This window comes from Montipora capricornis, chromosome 12, assembly GCF_036669925.1.
Source record: "Montipora capricornis isolate CH-2021 chromosome 12, ASM3666992v2, whole genome shotgun sequence".
NCBI lineage: Eukaryota > Metazoa > Cnidaria > Anthozoa > Scleractinia > Acroporidae > Montipora > Montipora capricornis.
The window spans coordinates 15,432,395-15,444,407 of record NC_090894.1 but is presented as its reverse complement, the minus strand read 5'-3'; the positions used below and the strand labels follow the sequence as shown (position 1 = coordinate 15,444,407).

General features: G+C 37.9%; 2 protein-coding genes across 2 annotated transcripts in view; one reads left to right on the top strand and one right to left on the bottom strand.

Moving 5' to 3' along the window:
- Window positions 1-5,227, bottom strand: part of LOC138026257 (protein sel-1 homolog 1-like) — a 19,807-nt gene extending 14,580 nt beyond the window's left edge. Inside the window, exons 1-5 of the mRNA XM_068873526.1 lie at window positions 5,008-5,227; window positions 4,858-4,913; window positions 1,730-2,576; window positions 1,568-1,609; window positions 439-508 (exon numbers count right to left, since the gene is read on the bottom strand). Coding sequence (XP_068729627.1) covers window positions 439-508; window positions 1,568-1,609; window positions 1,730-2,576; window positions 4,858-4,913; window positions 5,008-5,083 — 1,091 coding nt within the window. The 5' untranslated portion in view covers window positions 5,084-5,227. The remainder of the gene's footprint in view (window positions 1-438; window positions 509-1,567; window positions 1,610-1,729; window positions 2,577-4,857; window positions 4,914-5,007) is intronic.
- A 114-nt stretch (window positions 5,228-5,341) lies between these two features.
- Window positions 5,342-11,556, top strand: LOC138026249 (N-acetylglucosamine-1-phosphotransferase subunits alpha/beta-like). Its single transcript, XM_068873512.1, has 3 exons — window positions 5,342-7,995; window positions 8,124-8,853; window positions 9,979-11,556. Exons 1-3 carry the CDS (start codon window positions 5,497-5,499, stop codon window positions 10,680-10,682), a joined length of 3,933 nt encoding a protein of 1,310 aa, XP_068729613.1. The 5' UTR covers window positions 5,342-5,496; the 3' UTR covers window positions 10,683-11,556.
- The last annotated feature ends 457 nt before the right edge of the window (window positions 11,557-12,013 follow it).

The following is a 12,013-nucleotide window of genomic DNA, read 5'->3' as shown; positions in this document are numbered from 1 at the left end:
CAAATGGTGCTAAAATTTGAATAACAATACTTGTACATCTTAAGCCTCGCATCAACGTGAGAAATCCTTTCAATTGTTTAAAAAGCATTAACATGAGGCTTAAGATGTTCAAATATTGTTATTCAAATTTCAGTGCCATTTATGCAATGGGAAAACCTTACAAGCAAGGCCAACTATGTATACATAAACATATCTTTGAAAAGTGCAAAACAAGTTAGTCATTTGGGCTCAAAACAACTTTGTGCAGCACTTACAATATGAAACTAACAAGCAAGGCTAGTAAGATCTTAATTATGTGTCTTGAAAATTTAACCACGTAGGAGAGCTAATATGGGAGTTAAGAATGGCCGTACAGTAGAATAGGGTATGGGGTAAAAAAAACATGTGCATGGTATTAACAGCTGGTAAAATAAAACACTTAATTATCTGCATTCTTACTTTTTGTAGTTTGGTTTTGTTTCATTTAGTAGGGCAGTGGCATCTTGATATAGCAACTGGCCAACTTCCTCTACAAAGAAAACCAGATCTGTGATAATTGCCATTGGATTTCACTAATCTAGCGATGCATGGCCAAATCCTCTTTCCATAATTGCTTGCATTATTATGCATTCCTGCCTTAAAGAGATTCAGCTTTGACTATGTTTAATAATCACTTACAGTATGTCCAGGAATGCCCATAATTAGATGCATGTTTAATTTTAACTTCCAAAACAAAGTTTCCTTTTAAGTCTAAGCATTTGCTACCTATTTCAAGCAATAAGGTAAGGGTAAAGGAAGTTAGCGTTATTTTTAGGTTATGGGGTAGATGCAGTAGTTTTTCCTTAATTGAGGAGCAGCATCTGGAAAACATTTTGTGACGTAAATTGTCTGTATTCCGAGATAAAAGTGATGTTGAAGTTGGGAAGAAGAGCAAGGGGACACTTCTAACTTCTTACTAACCGAGCGCGAGGGCCGTACTGGGGAATATTGGCCCGAGGTCGTGGCAGTAGAAAAACCGTAGAAAAACGACCGAGGGCCAATATTCCCCAGTACGGATCGAGATAGCTCGGTTAGTAAGTAGTTTATTATATGGTTTTTTAATTACTTTTTGCTTTGTTTTTGCAAGCCCGTAATTGGCCCGTGGGCATTACGGGAGAATAATACACTACAATTCAGTCACAATTAGCCAATCAGAGCGCGCATTATATTGGCTACAAACACAAGCCATATAATCTAATTACAATCATTTCTGGACATAATTATTTGTGTTTAATGGTAAAGAGTTCGACATGAGGAATTGTTGGGGTGTGCGGGGAGTCTACTTGAAATTTATGTTTGTCATCAAAGTGAAGCTAAATCTCTCCATTACTAGGTCAGTGTAAATGAGTAGTAAGCTACAGTTGAAGATTTAGCAACAAACAATAAATTAATGTCGTAAGAAAGGTTGCTGTTATTCATCGTGGTGAAGTACAATAATAATAAAGTACTATCGTTTGTCTCACAATGTGACCACTTGTGATTATTATCATTATTGGACTGGAGATGACTGAACATTCTCCTTTCAGTTAATCAGGTTTTTCAAACCTACCCTTCAGTTCCTTGTTTTCTTTCTTAATTTCTTGGTTTTCCTCTGGTAAAAAAAGAAATCACAAAAACTTTGAGTGTGAATAAATAAAAACATCACATTGAGGAAAGGAAGTAATGTCATGTACATGTCACAGCCATTCCAATAAAGCAAGGATATTCAAACCTTTCAGCTGCTTAATCTCTTCTTGCAACTCCTCTTGTTCTTTATGTTTGCTGTCGACATCCTCATCAACAAAATTATTGTCTTCATCCAAAGGTTTTTCAGACATTTTCCATTCATCAAGACTGTCAACATCATCACCAATATCATCCATTTCACTATCAACAACATCATCATCAAAATCTTCATCGTAAGGGTCACCATCTATGTCATCAAGATCATCCTCACTACCCCATTCATCTATTTCATCATGTTCAATGTGCTTCTTGCGGGTTCTCCCTTTCTTTGACTTTTGCTTCTTTTCTTCATGGCGCTGACTGGTCTTAGATGCAGTTCTTTCCTGTTCCATGGCATTATCACCATTTTCATTCTCATATTGTTCAGAATTTGACCCCACATCAACATTTGTGTACATATCTTGTTTATTTTCAACGGGATGCTCTGTTATTGTGGGAGGGTCTTCATCTCGATCCTCTGAAGAATCTTTCACCACCATTTCCTCTACCTTTCCATGGTTGGAATCAACAGTTTTAGCTGCTTCAGAATCATCTGTTTTAGGGGGATCTTCTGTTTTTTCCTCAAAAACATGCACAGTAGAAAATTCTGCACTGTTCATAACTTTTGATGACTCAATTTGAGGAACATCATCCACTGACTTAGAACTCTTTCCTTCAATATCTATAGTTTCATGGCTCTCCTTCTTTGCTGCTTGTTTTTCCGATTGTTCTACTATTTTATTAACCTCCTTGGTAAGTGACTCTTTCCATGAAATAACATGTTCAGTGTCTTCATTTATTGTTTGTTCGCCAACAAAATCATTCTTTTCCCCTGCCTCTTTTCTGCTCTCCTCCTGAGGGTCAAGAAAGTAGAACCAAAATTATGCATGTGGAATGAATGAATACAAAACTACCATCTCCAGCTGCAACTACACACACAAATTATAGCTTGTGACATCCTGGTCAGGGCAGCTCACAAGTGCAGGTATTCTTATTGCCAAGCTATCAATTAACAATGTCGATATTTTCCGGGAAAATCTTCACTGACGTCCAGTGCAATGGAAACTTTTCAAATGATACCCCAACCCCCTTCCTAGAAGGCAAAGGCATTGGTACTTCCACAGAGTGATCACCCAAACACTAAGTACAACACAGGACGGAAAAACAGCAGGGGTTCAGACCAGAATAGAGAGCCAAGAAACTAAACCCATATATATGATTTGGAGTTTGGGAATCAAGCTTGAAACTCATTGTTGTCAACAAAATGCAAGTGCTCTCTGCGATGTGTTAGTCCTGTCCTCTAAAACCATTTTGTCATGAAAACTGCTTAAAAATGAAAGGAAAGGAAAGGAAAGGAAAGGAACTTAAATTATTCAAGTGTCACAAGTTGCTCTAGCACTGGAGCACTAATTGGGGACACTGTAAACTGAAATTTAACAATTAAAATAAATCAACTGAAATGTTTGTTTTTCACTTGAAGATAACATGTTATTTTCACACGTGAAAAGATTGCTGTTGCTATGGTTACATATGAAAATTGTTCCTTTTGTGAATGATTTAGTATTTCACTGGTGTTTATATAATAAATAAAATATAACATGGCCATTTGGAGATACGAAATTTCTCTTCAAGTGGTGAAAAATATTTCATGAGTGAGTGCAAAGAACAAGTGAAATATTTTTCAACACTCGAAGAGAAATTTCGTATCTCCGCACTGCCATGTAATATCTTCTATGTATTCAGGGTCTGGAAGGTGGGGTCTGGATCTCGTATCATGGGTTCCTTTTTCCTACATTCACAAATCATGTAACTTTTTGAGGGGAATTCATGTATCACGTAGTTGGATAGAGAATTACCAGGGAGAATTAACTTAAAGCATTCCGCTACCGTCTACCAGATTAGGCAATTCATGTTTCCAAGCACGTAAAAAAAATCTAAATGCTTTGTTTAAAGTGGAAGCACACTTAGCTATCAAGATAGTTCACAGGTACCTGACTTATAATAATTAAATTTGAAAGAAACACTTGCCACTTTGTTAATTCTAACGATTTGCTCCCAGACCTTTACTTCACGCGATTTCGAAAATGAAGTAAAGTTTTCGAAATGGTTCTTGAGCTTGAGAAGTTCTTTATGCCCCTCTGTTTTGATAGGCAGATTAAATTTTTCTTTGCGGATGGGTTGTCCTTTTACTTTGCCCAATTCCGGCATCAAATAAAATGAAACAAGTACTCTGACACTCGCCATTGCAACAATTTGCAAGTGAAAACTTCCAGAAGGACCCAGACTTAATTCACACACTACAAATTCTAAGGTTCATGTGTCGTGGTTAATATATTACTCACGAATCATGCCTGTATTCTATCAGTTTTCCCCATTCACACTCTATTACCGGCTCAATTCACGGATGACACGAAACCCCTTCCAGACCCTGTGTATTGTATGTATTGTATTGTATTGAATTATCCAGCTGTATTAGTTATCGTACAAAAAAAAGGCACAAAACGAGTACAAATATTCCATGGTATCGTACAGTTAGTTATCTGTACACTTGGTTATTGCACAGTAGAGAACCAGTTTGACTAGTTTAGTTGCTGACGTTGCCCTGCACACACAAATCTATCACACGTTCTTGGTTGTTTACAATTCATTTGCTGAAAGTTTAGTGAAAAAAAAAATTGGATGATAATTAGCTTATAAGACGTTTTGGTGTGTAGTAGCGCTGAGTATTTCTTCTTGTCGTCTGTATTTTGACTAACGTTAGCGGGCTCATCAAAATACAGCACAACTCGTAAAAATACTCAGTAATACTACACACCAAAATGTCTAATAAGATATATTGTATTGTATTGTATCGTATGGTATCGTATCGTAAAACCTCTTTCCCCTTTGAGGCACAAAGGTTGAAAGAAGCTTCTAAAGAAAGACGTTTATCAGTTGCATGCAGCTTTGTTTTAGCATGATGTTTTAGGCTTTGTAAAGGGAATCTCAGAGAGACCAGGGAGCTTTGATCTTAAGCCAATTGTTGCTTCTATCTCTAACAGTGCACGTTACAAGAGATGACGCAAGCATTTTATATATGAAAAAAAGACGAAACATTAAACCACGGTGCAAATTATAGTTTGCCTGCAAGCTTACATCAGTTTCAGGAATACTGCCCTCTGGAGAGCTCTCTGCTTGTGATGTATCGTCACCTACAAAAACGAAAGCAAAGGCAATTTTTCATGCAATCATAGGCTTTTCCATGATGGTCAAAAAGTTTTATTTGGAGATTTCTGGTATACTTACAGAAGCTCTTCTCTGTCAACACTGAAACTAGCAAGCAAAAAACTCCCAGAGACTTTCGTGAAAGTGTATAATACATCCCTATTGGATTCAGTAAACAAGACCTTAAATATACACTATACAATGTGGGCAGCACCACAGCATATCATCGAAGGTTTGGAAATTTCTTCTTGGAAAGATCCTGCTTTGCTCCTATTTCGTTACCTCTTACACAACAGTGAACCCCACGATGCCACGTAAGGTCGGTAATACGCATGCTCTTCTAATATGAAATTTTGTTTTCTCGGTAGGTTTCCGTAAAGTTGCCGAATAGTTCTTAACAGATGATATCCAATCAAACTACGTTTCGAAGTTATCTCGGGTATCACGGAGTGACTGCATCACGTGCTGTTCAGTGGTCATTCCCCTGGTAATCATATGACATTGAACATGGCTGCTAGCCGGTGCAATGAAGGCTTTGGAAAACCATGGCTACATGTGTGAATATTCAAAATGAAGCGAGCCTTATGTCAGACTTTTTGGAAACTAATCCAGAGACAAACTTATACTTGTTTGTCTTCACGATATGGAATATGGATGTGCATTGGCGGGGTGTTGTTAACTTTAATCTCAGCTTTCCAGTTTGGAGAAGTTGTTCTTGAATGGAGCATGCAGAAATATGCAGTTACTTTTAACACTTACCATGATAACATTTTAGGAAATTCATTTCAAAACAGACTTTGTCTTCCAATACCGATTGACATTGTATACACCTGGGTAAATGGAAGCGATCCCAAATTGCTTGCAGACCTGGAGAAACTCAAGATTCAAATAGAACTCGAACATAATCAAACGACTTTGAAAGAAATAGCGCGCCTTAAAACTGAAACTAATGCAACGGATGATGAAGTTGCTGAGCTCCTACTTAAAAAAGCGTTAGACAAAAAGAAAAAAGCTAAAGAACAAGCCGGAACGAAGAGTCAAATTGAGAATTCTCGCTGTCCTTTCACCAATTGTGTTTCCGCTTTAAGTGTTGTGGTTGAGGACGGTCTCCCGGGAGATTTAAAGCTTTCACAGGTACGCGAAATTGACACATCCTTCGCAAAAGCAACAAGGGTATTTAACGTGACTTCGTCTGGCTCAGCAAAAGAGCGAGTCAGTATAATTCAATTTCCTGGTAGAGGCGAGACCGATAAGGCCTTAAAGGTCAAAGTCAGATGGCAGGACAAGAGTCTAAGGAGCAAAGAAGGGTATTTTACAAGCGATGGAAGCAGACCCACTGCTGTGAATATGGAAACGGAAATTATGATTCTGGATCTGAAGGGTGCAAATGAAATGGAAAAAATTAACAGGGATTTAAAGGATCGTTTCGAAAACAAGCTCAAGAGCGTGATCTTTCATGCTGAAAGAATGGTTGGTGTTGCTTACTTTTCAGATAAAACATCGGCCTCTTCTGCTCTTAAGTTAAGCTTGACAGTTGATGGAAAGACTGTAAAATTAGCTCCTGCCTTCTTGATATGGGCACCATTTCATTCTGTTCTTGGCCACAGTCCTAAAGATAATGATGCTGATGTTTCAGCCAGTCGTTTTGCAGACAATGAAGAATTAAAGTACTCTCTTCGTTCTGTTGAAAAACATGCACCATGGGTTAGGAACATATATATTGTTACAAATGGCCAAATACCATCATGGCTTAACTTAGAAAATCCTCGCCTTAAAATTATAACTCACCAAGAACTCTTCGTTAATAAAAGTCATCTTCCAACTTTTAGCTCTCCTGCTATTGAATCTCATTTGCATAGAATTCCAGGCTTGTCTCAGAAGTTCATTTATCTAAATGATGATGTCATGTTTGCAGACAATGTATGGCCAGATGACTTCTACACTCATGCTAATGGCCAGAAAATCTATCTGACATGGCCCGTTCCAAACTGCAATGAAGGGTGTCCATCTTCATGGGTGAATGACAAGTATTGCGACAAACCCTGCAATGTGTCAGAATGTGATTGGGATGGCGGCGATTGCATTGGTGTCAAACGTAAGACACAGTGGTCTTATCAAGGGTGGCAAAGTCAACAGTCAAGTTATCGCATACAGTTTTGTTCCCCAGGCTGTGCAGACACTTGGGTGGGTGATCGTTACTGTGATGTAGCCTGTAATGTTGCACCTTGTGGTTATGACGCTGGTGATTGTGGAATTGCTCAGTTCCATGAAATATATCGCATAGATATTGAGCAGAGCACTCGCCAAGTCCACCTACCTCAAGGCATATTAGCACTTTATTTCAACATCTCAAAAGTCTTTGGTGAAGGAAAAGTCAAATTTGGAGAGTATTCAGATACACATTGTGTGCGATCAGCTACAGTTGCTCAGAAGTACAAAGTTTTTACCTTGACTTTGCGTGCAAACTGCACGTCCGATACTGTCACTTTTTTTATTGAAGGTTTTAGCAACAAAAATGAAACAAACCAAGTAAAGGTCTCTTTTAACATGACAATAGATACAAGAACAGCCAGAGGTAACAAGTCCACTCTCATAGCAACCACAGGATCAACAGCTGTCCCATCAACTGTCAAGGTATCTACTCCAAGGGCACCACCGTCACCATCTGTGACTGTTCCAAAGATGGGTATGCACTTGCCTATCACTGTATATCCAATCAGAATTCAGAATGCTAATGAGCCAATCAACTACTGGATTGTTGCGAACCAATCTGCTAATAGACCAACATGGCCTTCGTTAGCTGAAAAGGAATATAATGTACCACATCTTTCAAACAATACTGTACTAGCCAGACATGTTCAGATTGCGCTGGAAAATGTGGAGAAGGAGTACCATGACGGAGATTTGACACACAAAGGCTATGCAAGGAAAAGAGCAAAGATTTTGAATGACTTCCTGAATACAGGTGCTACTAAGGCAGCACCTTTGCATTTGGCAATGCTGACATCACCATTGCCTAAAGCAAATGATAAGCCAACTGTCCCTGCAAAGCCACACACCGTGCATATGGTAAGCAGTGGAATATCTTGGCATCACTTTTTTAAGGGTAGAGTTAGTAAAGAGAACTGTAAAATCATGCTCTGTGATAATTTTGTCATTTTATCAAGTGTGAAATTGATACTATTGCATCTTTGCAGGCTAAGAGAGCTGTAGCACAAACAGGTGAATATTTCAATGCCTCAGAGATTGCAGAGAAACAATCCCACCAGCGAAAGCTGTTGTCTTTGGAAATAATGGGGTTAGATGATCTGATTAATGCAGCCAGCAAGCAAGCACATGCAAATATTAGGTCAACTTTTCAAGATGACTTGAATCAGAGAAGTGCCTCGGAAGATGAAATCTTTCTTGCTGATTGGATTGCAAACACTAAACAGAAACAAGTATCCTATGAGAGTGATCAATCGTATAGCCTTAAGCAATGGAGAAGTCGCTACGGTGACTGGATGCCTCAAACTCAGGAAAGCTCAACAAGTTTTCTTCCCTGGGAGAAACATGGAACCTTTGAACATCTCCAGAAATCCAGAGAAAGGAGAAAACATTCCATGCAGTTTGAAAATTTTCATCCTCCGAGAAGAAAATTAATGGATACCTTTGCGGATTCACTGCTTCATGTTCATCGGATCTATAACCGCAAGTTTGGGTACATGGGACGGAAAGTTCCTGCCCATATGCCACATATGATAGATGTAAAGGCTATGGAAGAATTACATTCACTTCTCCCAGAAGAATTTGATCAAACATCCTCACACAAGCTTCGCAGATCGGATGACATGCAGTTTGCATTCTCATACAATTATTTTATTGTAGGGCACAAAAAGTCCCCAAATGTCACAGAATTTTTTGCCGAGGTAGATGCTGATCATTCAGGTACACTGTTTTGTTTTTAACCCTTTCACTCCCAATAGAGCCACTTGTAGATTTTACTCTGTCTAATGCCAGACGATTTTTCAACAGCTAGATTCACTCAAAAACTATGTCCCCGTTAAGCATCTCAAGACCTCCAGTTATTTTAAGACTAAGTGTTAGTATGGTAGTGTGCTGTAGTCAATTGCCCCACAAACTATAAAGCCAACTGGGCTTTGTGGTTGAAAAGGCAGATAGGCATATCCAACAGGCCCCAGTTGTTCAAAAGGTGGATAATGCTATCCACCGGATAAAGCACTATCCATTGGATAAGGCAATTTGGTTTCGCTATGACTTATTCACTGGATAGTGATTTATACGGCGGATAGCACTATCCATCGTTTGATCATCTGAGGCCAGATAAATAATACTGGTGAGCAATAATAATTGTTGCTTTCCAGTATTGTTTAATAATAGCTTTCTAGGAGATAGGTACTTGAAATCTGGTAAATAGAGGATATTACATGGCCATGCGGAGATACAAAATTTCTCTGCGAGTGTTGAAAAATATTTCACCAGCGAGTGCAGCGAACGAGTGAAATATTTTTCAACACGAGAAGAGAAATGTTGTATATCTCCAAGCTGCCATGTTATATATACTATTTATTACATAAACACCAATGAAATCCTAGATCATTTCACGAAAAGCATCGAAAGGTGTGATTTTCATATGTAACCATAGCAACAGTGACCTTTTCACATGTGAAAATAACATGTTATCTTCACGAGTGAAGATATCATGCTTTCGCGCGAAAGCTCACTTGGTATTTCATTGGTGTTTATATAACAAAAAAGGTTTCTGGGTGGCAATCATTCCATTCTGCTGGTCAACAAAGAATGAGTCGTCGTCATACTCCAGGAAAATTTCAACCTTAATAATTATCATAATTGTGGCACTGATCATAAATTTATCAGCTCTAATGTCTGTTGGTTTCAATGAAGTTAAAAATAATTGTCTTGATATTCCGTCCTGTACCCACCTTTCCTCTCTCTGCATCCTCGTACCCTTGACTTCAGTGGAACCAAGATTTAAGATATGTTATCACTTTTGTAGTATCACTAACTATCGTCATTTTCTATTCCTACCAGGAGTTCTGTCGGACAGAGAGCTGCGTACTTTAGCTACACGACTGTACAATTTACCATTAGATCTTAATGACCTGCACAATCTTGAACAAACACTGTTGAAGTGTGCAAACAAAACCATGCCAGAGACAAATTCATCAGATCCAAGTCAGCATGTGCCACTACCATCAGTTACAGTGCAATTCTTGCAAAAGTGTGATCCTTTAATACAACTGCTAAATGAAACTTACAAGAGTGTAACAAAATACAAGTTTGAAACTCTTGGAGATGATGATGTTGCATTTCACATGATCCGTGATAATGCTTCAGCTGTACTTCAACAGTTAGATGCCATTAGGGGCAAGAAGAAGAAATTTGTTTGCTTAAATGATAACATAAACCATGGAAAAAAGGATGCTGAACTTATCAAGGCTTTATTAGTGGACTTCTACGAATCTCTCTTCCCAATTCCATCACAGTTTGAATTACCACAAGAGTATAGGAACAGATTTCTTCACATCAGTGAGCTTGAAGAATGGGTGAAGGAACGAGAGGCTGTAAAATTCTGGACAAACATATTAATGGCCATTTTCATTTTAGCTGCAATTTTTACATTTTTTCCTAATCTCTTTCTGTATTTAATAGAATTTCTGTGTCCCCTGAGAAGATTCCTTTTGTTGTTTCAAAGAAATAGTCCCTCAAGTAGTTCACGCCTCATGACAGTATAGGTAAAATAATTTTAATGATTATTGTAATTTTTATAAGTAGTGACTTATTGAAGCAATTGATTAAAAAGTTTAGCGATAAAAAATTTTGATTTAAAAACATTTTAAAAAAGTTTGACGACGTTTCGACGTTTACCTAGGTTTTCAAATTAAGTTAAAGCAAATTCAGTTTTGATATAGTATTGTGAGTAAATTATTGCATGATCATTACTTACATATTCACTATTGTCCATGGTTCTATTTTATCCATATTTATCATCATGTCATGTCCTATGTATGTGGGGCAGGTAGCAAGATGTTTAAATTGGTTGCCACAACAGTGCCACACCACGACCAAAATTCTCTAGAATTATACCCAAGTCAAAAGGACCATTTGATGAAACAAGCACTACTTTTTGACCCTTTGTTATTTCTAACTTCCTGTCAAAGGGTTTTGCTTTGGAAATCAATTTTGTAAACAAAATTGTGTATTTGGCTGATAAGGAAACCCAGTAATGGGGAAATGGTCTGTCAGGTCTGTCTGTGAGAAGCAAAGTTAGGAATTCCCAGATGCGATAATAGGAGGTATGGTAACAGGCAGAATTTAACCATGTATTTGTAGATTAATAGAGGGTAACAAAATTTAAAGTAATGTTATAACATGAAACATCTGGAAGCTTCAAAGGGCATATTTAATTAAGGTATGAAATATTTTTTAACAATTATTCATAAAGACAAGTCTTGGAGTTATTCCAGCAATTTTGAAATTCTCTATTTATCCTGAAATATTCAGATAAAGAAATAATTTTCTTGGTGTCAACTGTAAAAGATGCTTTCTGTTTTCATGGCTGAGAAAAACAATGAAATCAATTCAAGTAAAATCACAATTCTACTACAATTTTATTGTCTCATGTTTCCAACTTTTAAGCTACATTTCGAGTATATATTGCCACGCACAAGGACCCTACTCATTTGGATAAACTACAAATCCAATAAAATCAAAGATCACTAAAATTTATGTGGGAAAACGCAAGTACCAAGAAAACACCTCTGAGTAAACAAACTCAACCCACAAATTTTTCCAGACTAGGAAATCTAACTCCAGGGTGTCGTTGAAGGCAAATGCCCTTGTCCCTGCAGCAACCCTGCTTCCCTGACTTGGGTCATGTTGATTTAGTTTGCGTAGGATTTCTGTCGCAACACTACTCCCCAACTGATGCTGTAAAAAACTCATGTGTAGGAGACAACAGTTTTAACCACATTGCTTAATAGGTTCAAGTTCTGCAATAGGACTTTCTTCCGGCCTTACCCCCATTATGCCTGTGAATAGTCATTGCCAGCCTTTCCCAACTGGG

Coding starts and splice junctions, on each gene's coding strand:
- LOC138026249 (XM_068873512.1), top strand. CDS start 5,497: ATGAAGCGAGCCTTATGTCAGACTTTTTGGAAACTAATCCAGAGACAA. Junction 7,996..8,123: donor AGCCACACACCGTGCATATG/GTAAGCAGTGGA, acceptor GCATCTTTGCAG/GCTAAGAGAGCTGTAGCACA. Junction 8,854..9,978: donor GGTAGATGCTGATCATTCAG/GTACACTGTTTT, acceptor TATTCCTACCAG/GAGTTCTGTCGGACAGAGAG.